General features: G+C 40.3%; 1 protein-coding gene across 3 annotated transcripts; it reads left to right on the forward strand.

Annotated features, from left to right (window-relative positions):
• Window positions 1–214: 214 nt before the first annotated feature.
• Window positions 215–19,474, forward strand: fyna (FYN proto-oncogene, Src family tyrosine kinase a). 3 transcript variants are annotated; one of them, XM_071497976.1, is made up of 12 exons: window positions 215–397; window positions 8,825–9,081; window positions 11,711–11,807; window positions 12,151–12,249; window positions 12,502–12,605; window positions 13,023–13,172; window positions 13,304–13,468; window positions 14,478–14,657; window positions 15,030–15,106; window positions 15,632–15,785; window positions 17,151–17,282; window positions 17,866–19,474. In XM_071497976.1, exons 2-12 carry the CDS (start codon window positions 8,835–8,837, stop codon window positions 18,072–18,074), a joined length of 1,614 nt encoding a protein of 537 aa, XP_071354077.1. In that variant the 5' UTR covers window positions 215–397; window positions 8,825–8,834; the 3' UTR covers window positions 18,075–19,474. The 3 variants fall into 3 exon arrangements, with proteins under 3 accessions (XP_071354077.1, XP_071354078.1, XP_071354079.1); XM_071497977.1 differs by lacking the exon at window positions 215–397 and adding an exon at window positions 501–637; XM_071497978.1 differs by lacking the exon at window positions 215–397 and adding an exon at window positions 531–654.
• The last annotated feature ends 56 nt before the right edge of the window (window positions 19,475–19,530 follow it).

Here is a 19,530-nt window from a genome sequence, read left to right on the forward strand (position 1 = left end):
ATAAAATAAATGGGAATAAAACTGCATACATAAAAAAAACTATGTACGCAACTTAACCTGTGTAAGGCGCGTTAAATTATTTTTTATTCGATGAAAAAAAAAATTCAAAAGAAAAAAGAAAAATAATAATAATATTGAGAAATGGGAGTTTTATTGTGAAAGGCTTCACTGGAAGTGTTGTCTGTTATTATCGCGAGCTTGCCACTAGTTCGCCATCGTCATCATCTGTACGCACGGCGGCGACAGGACTTCTTGAATCGGCAGCAGGGACGGGTCTCCCACCGCTATTCTGTCTCAATGCGAAGAAAAAACACTGACAGAAAGTAGAAACATCCCAGCGAATTACCACACGCAAGTCTCTCTGGAAACTCCGATGGATTAATCTGATTTTTCTGCGGTAAGTACGTCTCCCCCCCCCCCCCCCCGTGTTGAATTTCAATTGGTGCACCCGCCTCGTCCCCTGTTTTGCGCTGTGAACTGCGAGATGAATTCATCTCGGGAGAGCCGAGGAGATAAATAACACATTGTAGGTCGCTGCATTCAGGCCGGCATTCACTCTGGATATTCTGCACATGTAGCCTCGTCTCTTTGACGGACGACTTTGCCCTCAGATGGGGGAAGACACAGCGAGAGAGCGGTGATGGTCTCGTAATTGTGGGTGATGTTTTGCAGTGCTGTGATTCTAGAGAGGGGGCTCTTGTGTGTTGCAGCAGCAGCAGCAGGGATGGACGCGCTGCAGAGCCGAGCTGACCGCTGAGGCCATGCACACACATGATAAACGCCACGCCGGCCTACAGGCAGCCTCCTGTTGATTTTTTCCCCCAAAATAATTGTCATGGGCTTTGAGTTAATTGCATTGCCACGCTGTTAACTATCAAATTAAGGCTGCCCTAATCGGGTTATCTGATGTGTCTGGGGGTGCAGCCATCCATCTTGTAGGCAAACACAGGGGATGATATACTGTCTGTGTGTGTGTGTGTGTGTGTGTGTGTGTGTAGCTGGAAGCTAACCTCAGTTTTATACATGTGCAATAAGTTACGCAGTAGTGGTGTGTTGGTTTACAAATATGCACATAGCGCCCTGCAGCTCTGAGCATTCACTCTGTCACTGCTCCATGAGTGACTCCACAATAGTTTGCGTGACATGTATCAAGTCTGAATTAAAGGACTTGCACATTATGGTTCATGGACCATGTACATTCCCCCTCTGGCCCTCAGTGCTCATACAGCACCAACTTATCACTTACGCTGGCACATGAGCTGCCACTGGTGAATCCAGGATTTTTAGGTTCCCATGAAATATGTCATCATAAAGGTGTAATGTTTAGCCCAGTGAGGGGTTAATTAATCACTTTAGTTAAAGCAACATGTGTTGATTTACAAGATAACTAGTTGTCTGCTTGTTTTTGTGTCAGTCAACAAATGTCAAAACAGGCAGCCAGGGCTGTAAGTACTGACTTTCATGTAGGGTTCCAGTGATTGGAACGATTAATCAACTTCAATTTGACAGAAAATGAATTTGAAAAAACTAATATTGATTTTTGTTTCTGCTTTTTGAAGCCAAAATGCCAAACGTGATTGCTCCAGCTTCTTCAGTGTGATGATTTGCTGCTTTTCCTTGCCTTAACATTACAGCAAATTGAATATCTTTGGGTTTTGGGCTGTTGCTCAAACAAAACAAGACAGTCAAGGACATCACTGTGGCATTTGGGAAATTGCTTGTTTTGTTGTTTTCTGCTATTTTATAGTCTAAACGATTAATTGCGAAAATAATCTGTGGCTTAATGGACTATGAAAATAATCATCAGTTGCAGCCATATTTTCATTATGGATCAATCTGCCAATTATTTACTTGACTAATTGATTTAACCTTTGGTCCATGTCAGAAAATCGTGCAAAATCTCCATCCTGGTTTTCAGAGTCCAAGAACAAGTGCAGAAGTCTAGTTTTGTGTAACCGGAGATATTTAGTCTTTAATACAAAACAGAGAAAAACAGTAAATGCTCACATTTGTTATTGTTATTGTTGTCTAGACACAATTCTTAAAATAGTTGGTAATTAATTTTCTGTCAAGTCGACTGATCCATTAATCAGCACTTATACACCACGTGGCTCGTGGCTCAGTTTGCACTTTCCATCAACCCAAGAGTTATTCACTTCTGCCAACTTACATTGCTGTAGGCCCACGACATCATTATTTCCATTGGGTTCTTACATTGACCATTGCCCTGCTCTGGCACAAGACTTGGAAAGAATCATTTAAACCCCCCAGAGCAGACTGACAGGCACAAGCAGCGAGAATCTGCTCCTGTTTCTGGAAAAAAAATTAAAGAAAAAGAAAAAGTTAGTTCAGGTTTCTCTAATTTGCCCTTTTATCCCTTTTGGAAAATGTCCATATGAGGCACAAATCTCGCTGACTGACTGGCTGTTTACAATGGGCTCAGTGATTTAACAACATGACTCAACATACTCAACTGTGAACACTGTGACACCAAAGCACAGTAAGGCTTAAACCCACACATACGTACTGTATGAAGCTCAGCTGTGGGTTTTATAACTAGCTGTGTTCATTCAGTACGTGAAGAATGCTTTGAAAGCCTAAACACTGCATTTCATTGTGCAGATAATCTTGTAGCTGAGTGAAATGTGGCCATTGTCTTGTTGTTGATACACTGAATGAACTCAGTTGTCCGACACAAGCAAATATTGTAACTATTCAGAGAATGGCAGCCATAAGGAGGAGATTGTCAGAGTTGTACCAAATCCAGTAAACACTGCAGTGAGTTTTATACGCATTCAAATGGCACACAACTGAAAATGATCCTCACTGGGTCATTTCTTTGATAACGTACAACAAGTTGTATTTTGCAATTGAATAAGGTCACTGCAAATGCGACTTCAGTGGGATGGGTGTGGGTGGTTTGACCTTGTATTGAGGCATGTCAATGATATGAGTGTTAAGGGACCCACACTCCACATTAAACAGGCCTCTCTTTTCTTGAATTCCAAAATGACTGCATTCTGAGGAAATTTGTAAATTCAATGGGGTCAAATAATGAAGACATTCCTAGATGTAATAACCAGTTGAGCGCAGTCTCACAGTTTATTAGTCAAATTTCAAAGGCTCAAAGCTTTCTCTTTTACTTAGAGTTTTACTATGATTTTTGCATCACTAATAAAGAACAGAAATAACATCGGGTCAGCTGGTTACCAGTTAGATAGTGTGTCCCCATTAGAGTAATTAGCCTATAAATGGATTTGTCGATTGGTGGAAAATTAAACAGGAACTCATTTCATTCACTGGTTTCAGCTTCTTGAATGTGAAGGTTTTCTAATTTTCTTCGTCATTTATGAAAGTAAACTTAATATCTTTCCATTTGGACTGATGGGGAGATAAAATGAGGCATTTAAAGAAACCGCCTTTACCTCTGGCAAATTATAACGACCTTTTTTTTCCTACTATTTTTGACACTTAATAGACTAAACGATTAATTGACCAGCCTTGGAACATACAGCAATTGGAAGATTCATCAATAATGGAAGTTAATGTCAGTTTCAGCTCTAGTTTCCATTGTAGTATTATAAGAGAGATTTATTTTATTAATCCTCAGAGGGGAAAATGAATCTCATAGCAAGGTAAAAAGCAGTCTAAGGAAGTATGAAACAGATAAAGAAGTGTTTAAAAGATTACATCAGAGTAAGAAATTTCATAAAATGTAAAAAATGACATTGAACAAACGCTATATCCATATACATGATTTATGCGTTACATAAATAGCTGTGCAAATATACATGTGCAGAAGTAATGAGGCTAGTAGTGCAACTTCACAGGCCTTATTAGTAATGAATTAGGGCTGCAGCCAATGATTAATTAGTTAGATTAGATTCATCTGTAATTTATTTTTTCAATTATTTATAGTACATAAAATGTCCACAGTGATACATACCTCTCATAATTTACCAGAACTCAAGGGGATGTCTTCAAAATGATGTTTTTTTTTTTTTATCAATAGTGCAAAACCCAAAGATATTTAATTTGCAATTATATAAACAGAGAGAAGGAACAAATCCTCACATTTGAAATGAAAAATAACTTAAATGATTAATCAGTTGCCAAAATTGTTGTTGAATGCTTTTTTTTTGTTTTTTTTGTTGATAGATTAATCAGTTACTTATCCAATTGTTTCATCTCTACAGTGAATTAAAACCAGTGCTGGATGTGCACACACATGCAGATATCAGTTTTCATCTGTGTAACACATTAGACTGCACATATGTGTGTTTCTCAGGCCTGACTGACTGTCTCTTGTCTCTTGTTTAATCCATCAGTTACGCTGTGTGACCCTGACATGTCTGTCCTTTTAATTTAGTATATTGATCTCGCAGCTTCACTATAAATGGCAGAGTATCTCATTATGGCTCCCAGCTCTGTGTGTGTGTGTGTGCGCATGTGTGTTAGTATAGATGATTAACACTTGTGCACATACAGCATCAGTATAAAGGCCTTCATTTCAGTAAATTAATTTCCAGTTGAGCCCGACAGTTGTGACTAATGTAGTAGCACTGACCCTGTGCTGTTACTCTTTGTTCAGATGATATTGGCTTCTTCGTCTCGCTCCATTCTTCACTTCCTGATGTGAATGAATCCTGCAGCAGCGTCGACAAATAGTATCCAACAGACTTGGCCGGACATCAAAGTCAGATTTCAGACTGCGTTTTGAGTCAATCAAGATGGGGAGATTTTAATATGTGAGCTCGGCCCGTCTGTGTTTGTGTGTGAGAGTCAAGTCCACCCCCTCGTCTCCGCCTCGTGCTGTTAACTGCTACAACACATTATGTAGCTACGATCCTGTCCCCACTGGACCTTCCTAATGACGCCAGTGTGGTCCTCTTGGAGGCAGGATGTTCATTTGGGTCTGAAAATAGCGTGATGAGGTGGTCATGCGATACCCAGGCGGTGCCACTGAAAGGAACAAGCCCTGTGGCTGTGATGCCATCATCTGCTAGTTTTCCGGGGGGTGGGGGGTGGGGTGGGGGGGTTGCCACAGGTTAGGAGGGACAGAGCAGGCTAGCACGTGTCTGAAATGATGAAATGCAAGGAGAACACCCACGTTACATCATGGTGTTGCAGGGCTTTGTCTTGACATTTTGAGATGATCCATAGCGTTGAATCATGCATGTAATTGAATAACAGACAATAGTTGCCCCTCGGATCTCAAAGCCAGTGATGAATGCTTGTGAAGCTCTGATTATATTATATTGCATTGAAAATGTGATAAAGCAGCCAGTTGCTGTCAAATGCACTTCGCATGTTCCTGATCTCCAAAGATGGCGGATTTTCATTGCACCTATGCAGCGACTTCAGTCACAACACAACCTGTCCACAGACATGATTCATATGCAAATGCTTACTAAGCGAAGACTGTGCCAAAAAAAACAACACCACAAAGGGAACATGTGTATATAAACAAAACAAGATGGCCTAGATTCTGTGCAGCAGATACATACAGGTGTGCTCGAGCTATGGTAGTCCCTGGCCTTTTTACGACAAGAGCAGGAAGATTTTCATAATCCCCACAGGCAGCACGACGACATGAGATCTTCCCTCAATTACTCTGATCCCTCCAGGAGTGGGGGCAGTGCTATTTCGATCATTCCAGTTAAAGAGAAAATCCACCAGAAAACAGAGTCTTCCTCAACTATCCTGTCTCAGTCAGTTCATTTAATATTTCCAAGCTTGTGCAATCCCTCACCAAAATTGTCAGACTTACAAAACAGAGTTTTCATCAGTCAAGCTGATGGGCTGAACTGAATGTCTTTGGATTGTGTTGTTGTTTTTTGCGTAAGATAAGATATTATTCCCAAAGTGGTGAAATTTGCAGTGTTGCAGCAGCAAAGTGGAGACTGCAAGGAGAAGGAAAACTGCAAAACGTTGATGTAAATACTTTTAAAGACAAGACAAACAGTGTATGCATAGAGGTTTTGTTTTAGACTCATGCCTCCTGTTGTTATATTCCCATAACTCTGGAAAGTTTAATCAGTCTGCTGTGTATACTAATGATTATTTTTGATCATTTGTAATCTATTAATTGTCTAGAAAATGGTCTGAATGCCCATCACAATATCTCAAACCCCATAGTAATTTATTTAAGTCCGCAAAATTCTAACATTTTTATGAGATGTGAATTGTTTTTACATTTAAATTTTCTTTGACAGTCTATCATTTATCTAAACAGTTGTTTGCAATTTTTTATTGACTAATCAATATATTGTTGACAGTTGACAGTATAACAGTAAAACAGTAACTGTCACATTTCGACAGTTTTGGGGAGGCCTTTGTGTTTCCTAGAGGCTAAACATTTGTTTCAAAGAGGGTTTTTGCTTTAGATATAACTGCTATGAAGAAGGGTGCTGTAAATACCAGAAGATGGGAGATGTAAATATAAATGTCAAAAAAGATTATCTAGAGGAGCAGCAGTCATCCTCCTCTGCCTTCTCGTGTTTCAGGCTGTGGTCTCGGCTTTGGTCGGGGCTCATACTGTAATGCTACCGCTGGGCTTGTTTCTTCTTCTGGGTATTTAATGGGGTTTTATTGGCAGCAATGAATCACAGTGTTCTCCTTCTCTCTGCAGTGGTTCCCATCTTCTTGCTAGTGAGGTATGAATCCTGTATTTGGTGGGAATGTATTTCATCAGTTAGTCTCCATCGCGAAGTTGGATCATTTTAGTCTTTTGACATTGATATCTCAAAGACAACATAGATAAGAGAATGGCAACATAAAGCAGATGTTCAGATTTGAAATGAGTGCATTTGTTATAAGTGATATTCAAATAGTCTGCTTTGTGTTTTCTTTTTCTTTTCTTTTAAAGACTGTAACTTTCAAATCCACCATCACGTCCACAAATGGAGCCATTATAAAGAATCATGAAATTTCCTGCTTATTTTCGATAGACATTAGCAAAGAAACAGACAAAGAGTTGGTGTCACAATATTAAAAATGGCCACAGCAGTGGTGCAGTCCCTGAGAAGATGGTGGTTTTAAATGTGGTGGTGTAGTTTTTAAACTTCACTTTGTCTGTTGCAGTGCTCGTGGTGTGCAACGAGTGACACATCTGTTTACACTTTTTCCTTTTCTTGCTTGTAAATGTAAAACAGGCCTGAAGGAATCCAGTCATATACTGTGTAGCTTTCTTTGTAACCATTAAGCTCCGATGTCCTTCAGAACATGCCTCCGACTGCAGCTCCTTTAGGACTGAAAACTGAGAAAAGATTTCCAAAAAATGACAGTATCATTTTCAGATAGTTCCTTGGTTCCACATCAGGGCTGCAACTATTATTATTATTATCATTTCATCTACCAGTTACTTTCTCGATTAATCGTTTTGTTTATAAACTGTAAGCAAATAGCAAAAAATGCCCATCACAAGTTACCTGGGCCTGCGGTGACATCTCACAATGTCTTGTTTTGTCTGACTAACAGTTACAAACTCAAAAATATTCAGTTTACTAATCATAGCAGACCAAGAAAACCCAAAAATACATTTGCACATTTGAGAAACTGGAACCAGGAGTTTTTTTTTTTTTGCCATTTTTACTTGAAAAATGACAATTAATTGATGATCAAAATATTTAATTCTCGATGGACTGGCTAATTGTTTCAGCTCTAAATCACTCAAAGTATCTTCTGGCTGAAACCATTATCTTGAACCTTCATCTCTTCATCATCTGGATATTTTTACATATTATATATTAGTTATTCCATGTGCCGTTAACCCAACATTTACATTTTATTTTATAACACATTTCTCTTAAGATGATGATTCTTCTTGATAGATTCATTACTCTTAACAGAAAAGAGGCACCACCTGGGTGTTACACTGGATCAGGTTTTAGCTGGGGTTAGGGTTGGGGGGCAGGGGGGGTACTTTCTTCCTCTCTCCCTGCAGCAGTGCTGGCGTTTGCCCCGAGCACCACGTCTCTCCATGCTCAGCGACTGTAAACAAGTGTGTTTCCAATTAGTTGTTTCCGAAGTCAGCTGGCCACTAATGCTGATGAAAGGCGACTGTGCTGTCAGCGGTCTCTTCCCAGCCGTGCTGTCCTGGATTCATGAGCTTCCAGAAGTGAAAGGAGGAGGGGGGGGGGGGGGGGGGAACGCACGGTGAGCCAAAGTAACGGTGGTAAGGCTGTTCTTAATTGGCAAAGCGGACTGCCTCACTCATTACAGAAACTGGTTTCGCTTTGCTTTCGTGAGACCAAACACAGTCCCCCTCATGAGACTCTGTGTGTAAAGCCAAAGAGCAGTTTGCTGTTAAGGGTCTGTGTGCATTTAAACTCTGTGCCATGAATCTACTATAGATGGGTGTGCGGCTGCTTGTAAAGAAAAAAAAAAAAAAAAAGGAATAAATAAAGTGCATACCAACTTGTAATTGCTGGGTGTAAAGTGTAGTCTTGCTGTAAGATGGAAAAATAAAGCATGGTAAGTAGTGCTGTTAAATTCTTTTACAGCAAGTTAAGCTGGATATTCTCAGGACAAAGTATCACGCACCAGCATCAGTGTGTATGCATATTTACATCAGTCATCACATTAGCCATACACTGCAGCTCTCTCACATTATGTCCCTCTGTTTAATTAGTAATGGAGTTTAAAGTAGCGTGTTTAATTTCAGCCTAATTGAAAGATTTTTCAGAAGGCTTTGTAGCTCTCAGAGGAAGCTTTGAAATAATGGAATATTGAATCATAATTTCCCCCCGTGGAGATGGCTTTTGAGCTGTTACTTCACCTGCGTATTAATTCCATCTCTGTCTCTTTCTGCTCACGCCCACAGAGAGTAGAGAATGGGCTGTGTCCAATGTAAGGATAAAGAAGCAGCAAAACTCACTGATGACCGGGAGACCAGCCTCTCGCACAACTCGGGGTACCGCTATGGATCCGACCCCACGCCACAGCACTACCCTAGCTTTGGGGTCACCACCATCCCCAACTACAACAACTTCCACAGCGCCGCCACACAGGGGGTGACCGTGTTCGGAGGGGTCCACACGTCCTCGCAGTCTGGGACGCTTCGGTCCCGGGGAGGAACAGGTGAGGTTGGAGAGGATAGGCGCCTGTTAAGTAGCCGGTGGTTTGATTTATCCAGATTTTTGAAGGCTGCAGCTGTTTTGAGAATAATAACGTATTTGAAGATACTTTTTACACTTGGCCACAATGAAAAACCCTCTGGCAATGACATTTTTACAATTCAGTTTTTGTACAAATGACATAAACAATTATATCATGTATTCATTATTGAGCTTTAGAGGTGTTGGTAGGCTGATTTTGTTACCATTGGACAGAGCCAGACTAGCTGTTTCCCTCTGTTTCCAGTCTTTATACTAAGCTACGCTAACAAACTGCAAGCTGTAGCTTCAGATGTACCAGACAGACAGTGGCAGTGGCTGTCTTCTCATCTAACTCTTGGAAAGCAAGTATATTTCCTGAAATGTCAAACTGTTCCTTTAAAACAAGGTGACACTGTATCAGTGAAATACGCTCCTGTCACTAAATGGGGATCAAATTACAAACAGAGCAATTAAAAGAGAAATAAAACGTCAGTCTAGGTTGTAAAGCTGTAAACGTCTCTGAAGACCACTCACTGGCTGGCTCTTATCCAACATTCAATACAAGGCTGATGTCAGCTGAATATGTTGACTGACCAGTATGTTTGTCTAGTTAAGAGTCATCACTTTTAATTTCTCAAGTTTCTGAGATACTAGATGGTCTTAAATTAACTCCATGAAAGCTGGAATTGTCATCTTTATCTGTCTACTTTTATGTGTGATTCTTGTCTTGTTTGTGCATGGACACTGTCGTTCTGTGATGAGTTTTATGTTTCTTGCTGGGAATCAATGTCCACTGGCTGCGAGTTAATGGAAAACAGAGTGACCTAAATTATCGCCGGTGCTCTTTAAGGCACATCTGACGACCAGAAAGATCAGAGATCAGACATTGTGCTGAATTGTGCAAAAAAAAAAAAGAAAAAAGAAAAAAAGAAAACGTGTTTCTGGAGTGGAGAAAATGTGCTTCACAGCCTCTCACTTAAGATTTTAAAGATACATACGATGTGTGATGTATAAATTAACAGCATCTCTTGCTTTGATGTCAACTACTTTGGGCCTTTTTTTTTTCTGAAGGTAGATCCCAGCACAGATAAACACCCTCCATCTGTGGAGTCAGCACCACCAGCGTGTATGAATAAGAAATTATTCCAGGAGGGCAGCACAAAGCAACATTCATGTCTAAGATTGTGGACTTAAGTTAAAATAAATGAATAAATAAACACTCACAAGTCAACTAGGACAGACGTAGAACAGAAACCTGATCTGACCCCTCTGTGAAGATTTCAGCATGTCTGCGGAAGACGCAGTGTGCAGTTTTGGTCATTGTAAAGTGTGTTTTTCCGAGGTCACTGCGCTGACAGGGAACTGTGCAGGGTCTTCTTGCAGCTCTGTAGCTCAGGCTGTCCAGGGATGATTCAGATCAAATCAGAAAATGAAATCATTTTACAGTTTCAGGCTTATTAAGAGATACAGGGACTCCAGCGCTGTTGCAAATCACATCAGATAAATTTGATTGGCCCATAATCTAGACCTCGGCAGCATTAACTGTTCGCTCGCCATTCCCAGAGAGGCTTCGTCTGGTAAAGAGTTAGGTCAGTTTTCAGTTTTATTTGTATGCAAAATGAGGAGTTTTACTCACATGCATTTTAAACCTGCAATAATTTATTATTTATGTTTTGGCCACACTGGGGCAGCTCATTGTGCTGACATTACAAAGTTCATATGGCATACATGTCAGCAAACACACATCTGTTTACACATTCAACAGACATGGAGCAATATTGACATTAATTTGGAGTCGTCCTTTTAGCCACCAACATTTACTCCGCCTCTAGCTCTGTATTTGTGTCCACTAACTCTTGAGGGAAATATTTATATCTTTAGCTGCTAAATGTTCCACTATCTAACAGCTAGTCGCTGTGTTTACTTGCTGTTTGGCATTAAGCAGGTAGCGTACAGTCTGTGGCTAAAACCCAAACTATTAAAGCTGCAGGCCATAAAGCCAAAACAATGAGCTGAAAGACACAAAATTGTTAATGAAAAATATTGATTAATGCAGCTTTAAAATCAAACAAATAACAACGCATGAGGTGGGGAAAAAGCCTAAAAACTTTGTTACCTTCATCTGAACAACAATTATTCACAATATCACAAACATAAGTTAGGAAACATAAAATATTATTAGCGGGCTAAAGGACTTAAAGAAAGAGATTATTTTGACTAAAAAGGAGTTTCTTATTTGAGGATCTCATAATCTTTTAAAATGTACCTTTGCTAATGAGATAGTGGGAAAGATGCCGATTAGATGACGTCTTATTGGGTGAATTTGTAAGTTAGTTTGAAAATAAGATTTCAAAACTATCGTATCGTAAGTACATGGATGGAAAACGTTAATATCATAAATTGTAAGATTTTGAATTTTCTAAAATAAAGCAGCAGATGGGGTGTAAAGAATAAACGAAGACGACAGTAAATCTTATTGCCGTTACGTAACAAGCGGCCCATGTGTGAGAGAGATGAAACGACCCAACAATAAAAACCGCAATGAAAATCCCAACATAATACTTCATCCATATAATTCATACCACCACATGTAACGTTTTGTTTTCCTGCAGGGGTGACTCTGTTTGTGGCTCTTTATGACTACGAAGCCAGGACCGAGGATGACCTCAGTTTCAGAAAGGGGGAGAGGTTCCAGATCCTCAACAGCACGTAAGTGTGAAAACATCTGTGTGACACCATTTTAAGGGTGGCGGTCGTGTTGTCCTCTGTTATGTCTGAAAGCTGCATTTGAAATGAAATGTTGTTGAAAACAGATCTGTTACAGACTTGACCTGGTGTGTTTGCACCATAAACGTACGCAATGCAAATGTGGTTTTGTAGTTTGTTTTTATGGTGAGGTCTCAGAGGCATGCAGCCTGTAAATCTGTGTGTCCACCACAGTTGAATGTTTTATTTGTGCCTGTCTGTGTAATGTGTTCATCTTGATCTGTCTCTCTGTTTGTTCCAACCTGCCTCCATCCTCCTCCGTCGCTCTGTGTCCTCCTCTCCTCAGCGAGGGAGACTGGTGGGAGGCTCGTTCTCTCACTACAGGTGGAACTGGTTACATTCCCAGCAATTACGTAGCTCCGGTGGACTCGATCCAAGCTGAGGAGTGAGTGAAACTTTTTTTTTTTTTTTTTTTTTTTAATGTGAGGGCACACTTCACTCACACGCAAGTCTCGGAGATACGGCAACTTCACCAGCAGAGATCATATCATGAATATTTGAGAGCTCATCTCGCTGCCTTTTGTTAAATGTGACATAGTGGCACGTACAGAGAGAATAAGGGTCAGCAGATTGGAAAAAAAAAAATGTTCAAGCCAAATATTATACTCCATAACTTGATTCCTTTTTTTCCTTGCAGCTGGTATTTTGGTAAATTAGGTCGAAAGGATGCAGAGAGGCAACTGCTCTCCAACGGCAACGCCAGAGGCACTTTCCTCATCCGTGAGAGTGAAACAACCAAAGGTACTCTGATGTAGCTGCGTGCTAACATGCTGATGTTGGATGCTTTTAAACTTTAGGTAACAGTCAGATGTGTGAATAAATTGAGATTTAGGAAAGCTTTATTTTAATGTGTAAAATAGCTGTTTATTTATAGAGGAACTTAAAATGAAATCATCAGACGTCAAAACTTAAAATTCAGTCTAATATCATATCATTAACAATGCAGTTGCTCCATATTCATTGCCCTAAATCTTTTGCACATTTGTGCTATATATACACTCATTAAAAAAAACTGACACACATCACATGTTACATAATCCCTTATGAAAACCCACATGGTGAAGTGTCACCAGATATTTTCCTCTATTCTACATGAATCTGTTGGTTCTGTTTTTTTGTTTTTTGTTTTTTTGAATCGTTGTGCCGTCTCTGTGCCAGGGGCCTACTCCCTCTCCATCCAGGACTGGGATGACGTGAAGGGGGACCATGTCAAACACTATAAGATTCGCAAGCTGGACAGTGGAGGCTACTACATCACCACCAGGGCTCAGTTTGAAACGCTGCAGCAGCTAGTGCAGCACTACTCTGGTGAGACTCTGGGTGTACAGAAACTTCTTGACATGACATCTATTGTATTTCCTCTCTCTTAAAATCACATTGTTTTATGGTTTAATGCTTGTTTAATACAATTTTCAATTCAAACTGCATTGTCGGTCCAGCCAGGGCTGCAGGGCTGTGCTGCCGCCTGATCGTGCCATGCCACAAAGGCATGCCTCGTTTGACTGACCTGTCTGTCAAAACCAAAGACGTGTGGGAGATCCCACGAGAGTCGCTGCAGCTCATCAAGCGTCTTGGAAATGGCCAGTTTGGAGAGGTCTGGATGGGTGTGTACTTCTTTTTTTTTTTTTTGGCATACTCTTTTGGCACCAATGAAGAATTTGACAGCTGTGAGTAGGGTTGCAAAACATACTGTATGTGTTGGATCATTCAAAGCTAACACCCAGCTAATGTTACCCACAGGGAGTGTTTGCTTTCAGTGATTTCATTTAACAAATTTGAGTTTTTGCTGGATACGAGTCGGCATGATGTCAGTGTCCACTTGAACCAGATTTTCAACCTTCCCATGCTTTTTTGATCGGATTCAGGATCTGAATGGGCCTTTAGACCAGTTAAAACTTGGTTATATGTGGTAATTGATATATCTAAATAATTTTCTGTGATGATGGCTCTTTGAAAGTCAGTTCTGACACATGCTGATTTAGTTCATTTGAGTTCAGTAAACTTGATTTGTCCCGTATCCGGCAGCAGAATGCTCCATATGTGTTGGATTTGCTGAGATCTGAACATTTGTAGTTGGTGCCACAAACATGGATTAAACCAAATCCTAGAATAGTTTTTGAACAAAGTTTTCAATTGAAAACAATTGTTTTTCATCTAGCTTCAAGCTTAAGTCCTTTAATCTTGTCAAGCATCATTTTACTCAACATTAGAAGTAGTCTGTATATAAGGAGATGTCCGTTTGTTTGTTTTGTGTTGAACAGTGTAATATTTTGTTAGAATAGTTAAAAAAGTTGAATAAACTATAAGAATAATCCTTCATTTATTTTTCTGTTATTAATACTTTAATTTTGATAGATTGTAGTTAGATTGGTTAGCCTGTTGCACAACACTGTGCCTTACTAAGTTTGATATGTCAGCAGCCACTGTTTGTTGCCAGTTGTCTGCTCTACCCTTTATTTGAACACAAGCAATAACAATCTCAAGGTTGATGATAACTTGGACACATTGTACTTTACAGTACAGTGAAAATCTCACAATGCAAATGCAATACAGCTGAAGACCCACTTGCTAACCTCTGGAAAGCTTAACTTGAACTTAACTTTTTCTCGTCAGGCACGTGGAACGGCACCACCAAGGTGGCAGTGAAGACTCTGAAGCCCGGCACCATGTCACCTGAGTCCTTCCTGGAGGAGGCTCAGATCATGAAGAAGCTCCGACACGACAAACTGGTGCAGCTCTACGCTGTGGTGTCCGAAGAACCCATCTATATCGTCACTGAGTACATGAGCAAAGGTAGAAGTGACACTTAAAAAGACAGACTGAATATTACAGACATGCCTACATGCACACACCCACACAGTGTGTACATCATTTATACATCTGCATGGACAGTACACTGTGTGTGTTCTACTTCATGTGTGTTCTGCACTCAGTGCCTCAGTTACCACAGCGATAACTAACAAATAAAGATCTGAGCCAAATGTAACTCGCGTGGCAGGAATCCCAGAATTGATGTCACATTAACTACAACATGTTGCTTCAGTTCTGATCCAAATTTGAGTTGATATCTAGAAGCTGAAAATGATATGAAACATCAGGTCCTATCCTTTTTTTTATTCCTTTTTTATCTGTTTTCTTTCTTTCTTCTCTTTTTTTTTATTATAGGGAGTTTGCTTGATTTCCTTAAGGATGGAGAAGGACGAGGCCTCAAGCTGCCAAATCTAGTGGACATGGCAGCTCAGGTACACTGCTGAAAATAATCAGAAATCTTCATGCTGTGGACTTGTTACGAGACAACACTGACTGAGATTTTTTTTCAAAGAGCATAATCCACTTTAATCATCTCCAGCTGTTACCAGCAAGTTTACAGTTTCATTAGACAGCTTCTCACTTCAACAGGCAGAAAGGGCAGCATTTCAAAGGTTTTATGTTAAGTAAGAGCCCAAGGAGACTGTATGTGGCACATTGTAGTTAACCAGTCTGGCATATTATCTTTAATTAGTGATTTAACATGAGCAATCAGTCGCTGAAGTTTGTATTTTATTCAGAAGCTGTGACTCATCACTTCCTGTTGGTCGATAAGTAATTGGAGTTTATTTTGTAAATCTGGCAAATCTATGGGTTTTCATTGACAAGGTGCTCCTCTGAATTTCAGCCAGACTTTTATTTTGGGCCGATAAAACGGCTGTAAATCCACATAAAAATCTTGTTTAGCACAGATCACCTTGAAAAAAACAATCACTGGAAAAAATAACGTCATTTCCCAGGTGGCAGCGGGCATGGCGTATATTGAGAGGATGAACTACATCCACAGAGACCTGCGCTCTGCCAACATCCTAGTCGGAGACAGTCTGGTGTGTAAGATCGCTGACTTTGGTCTGGCCAGACTCATCGAGGACAATGAATACACAGCAAGACAAGGTAGGCATGTTGGATTGGGTTGCACCAGCTTTTTGTATAAAATCCTGTTATTAGCTACGGCTCGCCAGTTTTAAAATACTGATTCACTAAATCGTGTCGCACCATTAAAACCGACATCTGATGTGCATTTCAATAAAAGAACAAGACAATCAACCGTGTAAACGGGAAGTCACCGTAGCATCACGAGCTGTAACATAACTTCCAAATTAAGAGTTTCAGACCAAACTAAATATCAAACTCGTAAATGTAGATATTAATGATATTTATTTATTTTATGACTTATTTATTGACGCAATCTGCATCAAAATCGTACTCCTCCTCCTCAAAGTCATAACTCAGTCAAATCTGAACACACAGACATTATACACATATTTTTTAGATTCAAGGTGACCTGATCTTCCCGACTGATATCATTATCTCTGATGTTCGTCATAAATGAATGTCCATAAATCTGTTTTCAAATCACTAAAACAGATACTCCTTATAACTCAAGAGCTCCCCTAAGAAACATCAGGTTTTTAATTTTTCTTCTGTATTGAAATAATCCAGTGACAGTTGTCTGTATTTTATCTGTCGTCTCACTTTAATGTTTCTGTAGTCCCCAACCACAGCATCTTGTAAAAACCTCATCGTCAGAGGAAAAAGTTGGCGGGCTGGCAGATGATTTATTCCATGTAGTCAATTCCAAGACCCATTTTTTACACACACACACACACAGACACACACACACACAGACACACAGACTAATTTTCAGAATAAGTACAGTAAATGAGCAGGAATATGTCCTGGTGACACCAGTGGAAAACAGAAGCACATGTGGTTGCGCCATGGCACAAAGGCAACAGAATATCACATTTACAAAAGGCCACTGTGAGGGTTTAAGACAGTGCCCACTTTGTACATGCAAATCAATCTGTCACTGTGTATCTTGTTGGAAGGAAGTGGCCGTACCCTGAGTCACTCAAACGTTGTTCTCCTGAGTCTGTGTTGGCAGACGTGAACCACACCAGGAGGACTTCCAGACTCCGTTAGTCACTCTGTCAACATGCTCACTTACTCATTTGTTAGCGTTTTAAATGTTTACTTGTTCGACCTGGGCCAAATACAAACTGTGCCGGCTAGAGATAATGGAATCTTTCCTTTTTTTCCCTGGTGGGATGTTATCATGTCCTCATGTCTCTGCACTAATGAAATCACAGATGAAGGAAAAAATCCTCACAGAGAAGACTGACCTACTTATTCCTCAGGTTTTAGGAAAGGTTGCTTTATTTCTCTCTGTATTTCTGTTGAAATCACAAAAGGGACATTACAAAACTAAAGTGTCATTTCAGAATTTATCTTTTTTTTATTTTTTTATTTTTTTAGGTGCAAAGTTTCCCATAAAGTGGACTGCTCCTGAGGCTGCTCTTTACGGGAAATTCACCATCAAGTCAGACGTGTGGTCATTTGGCATCCTGCTGACGGAGCTGGTGACCAAGGGCAGAGTGCCCTATCCAGGTGAGAGTCAGCTCAGTGGATTATGCAATCACTTCTCAATTCCAGTTGATTGCTCATGTTTGATTAATGCAGTGTGTGTGTATGTGAGTGTTTAAGTCTGCTGGGACCTTAGCCACGGCTCTGTATGCTAAAAAAAGAGCAGCATCTTGCATAATGTACAATACATTGTGCATTATGCAGAGACATGTTGCCAGCTGCCTGTGTGAACGTGTGCAATGATTCGGTGTTCCCGTTTACCTGCCATACATATTATATTTGAGTCTTTTAAGCATCCAGCTCTAGTTGCAGAATAATCAAAGAGAAGAAAAAGCTCAATTTCTGAACCGTGGGTGGAAAATGACAGCCAGCTCATGTACTTTCACTAGTTTAAGCATCTTCTTAAATTAATGATACAACTTGAAATTAAAGCCCCTGCAAAGCCACTTAGATGTTTCACTTCCCCTGGCGAATTAAACACCAGGAAAAAAAACCCAATAAAATGAATGATGGCTGAATTCCATTCAACTGTTTCGGTTTCATAAAATATCCCAACATTGTTCATGTGAGCGCAGAAACTTCATGAAAAGAATGTTCCTCTCTCCAGGCATGAACAACCGCGAGGTGCTGGAGCAGGTGGAGCGAGGCTACCGGATGCCGTGCCCGCAGGACTGCCCCGCGTCCCTGCACGAGCTGATGGTGCAGTGCTGGAAGAAAGACCCAGAGGAGAGGCCCACCTTTGAGTACCTGCAGGCCTTTTTGGAGGACTACTTCACTGCCACTGAGCCCCAGTACCAGCCAGGGGATAATCTCTGAGCGCCGCTGCCCTCATCTCATGTCATTTCACTGGCTTTCCACCAGAGGGAGCCAGACTCCGCATATTCTCCTTCATCTTGTGGCCCTAACGATCTTAAACGCTCATCGACTGACTTCTTGACTTCCAAGCTACACACACACACACACACACACAGGGACGGATGGCTGCTCTGTCAGCAAACTGACTATCAATTCAGCGGGTGTTTTTGAGGTGGGAGGGATCGTTTGAGATGACTGAGGAGTTCAAAATGACTGCCATGATGAGTTGTGTAACTTGTATGTAGTGTAAATATAAATTGCTTGTTTACTTATCTCTTTTTTTTTTTTTTTTTTTGTTTCATTTTATATTACTTTTGATATTTTGGAAATGTGTGGATTTTTTTTTAATCCAAGGTTAAAGTTATTTCAGATTTACGGCTCGTAGAGAAACGTGTGAGGCTCACAGTTGGTAACAAATCGTGACATAACAATTGTAGGTATGGTAATAGTTAGACATCGTGGACCGGGATATCTCTGAAGTTTTTCTGGGAGTCCGCTGACCTTTTTTACGAGGTTAATACGATGATACTGCTCTCCTCTTCTCAAGGAACTTAGATGTACTATAATACCTGTTCTTGCCTTTTCATGTTTAGTAATATTCTTATAACATAAGGGAATGCCTTCATGCTTTCTACACACTAACGTAGTGCATCATGGACTCCTCCACCAAAACTTGTATGGCATCTGCACTGATGTTAAGTGCATTCATCACATTTCAGCTTCAGCTAATGATTTATAGATCAACTTAAAGTAACTTTTAGTTCAGCTAATCTCTGGGGGCCGACTACCCCTCCAACTGCAACCATTGTTCGGCTGACTGCTTATTATACTGACGATATTTTAAAATGTATGTTGCATTATTGTATGGCAGCAGGCTGTGTAAGAATACTGCATTGTCTTTTAGCTTCAGCGGCCAAACAAAACAAACTGCCACTTACATGACGGGAATGAAGGACACGTACCTGTGTTTGTCCCTCCATAATGTGTTCCATGTTGTTAACGAGACCAAACATGTTTATTTCGTTGCTTATTTTACTCAGCGTTTCGGCCAGTCTTACATGTCTTTTAATGTTACATGATTATGTGATTTTTGCCAGAGAAATCTGCAGCGCTGGACGACGTTTTATCATCCTCAAGCATCGGACTTCTCCCCCTGAGTGAGAAGGAGCATTCCAGGACGGTACACCATTTGTGTGTATTTATGTTGCTTTTCAAGTGAGCGAAAACTAGATTTTGTATCACTTTATTTACCCTAATTCAGTAGATATACAGAAAATGTTTTTGGTCTCTGCATTATTTATTGTCTCTGTCTGTCTGTTACCTGTACACAGCTGGTTTTGAAATAAACAATCTTGCCATCATCATCATCATCATCCCGTGACTTGGAAACAATCATCAACACTTGTCAGTAACTGGT

This window comes from Trachinotus anak, unplaced genomic scaffold, assembly GCF_046630095.1.
Source record: "Trachinotus anak isolate AG129_WGS33_773 ecotype Australia unplaced genomic scaffold, CSIRO_AGI_Tana_v1 ptg000015l, whole genome shotgun sequence".
NCBI lineage: Eukaryota > Metazoa > Chordata > Actinopteri > Carangiformes > Carangidae > Trachinotus > Trachinotus anak.

Excerpts from the sequence above, each read along its gene's own strand:
- fyna (XM_071497976.1), top strand. The coding sequence starts at position 8,835 with ATGGGCTGTGTCCAATGTAAGGATAAAGAAGCAGCAAAACTCACTGAT. Across the intron at positions 13,469-14,477 it reads GTTTGGAGAGGTCTGGATGG|GCACGTGGAACGGCACCACC; the intron begins GTGTGTACTTCT and ends TTTTCTCGTCAG. Across the intron at positions 15,107-15,631 it reads TAGTGGACATGGCAGCTCAG|GTGGCAGCGGGCATGGCGTA; the intron begins GTACACTGCTGA and ends GTCATTTCCCAG.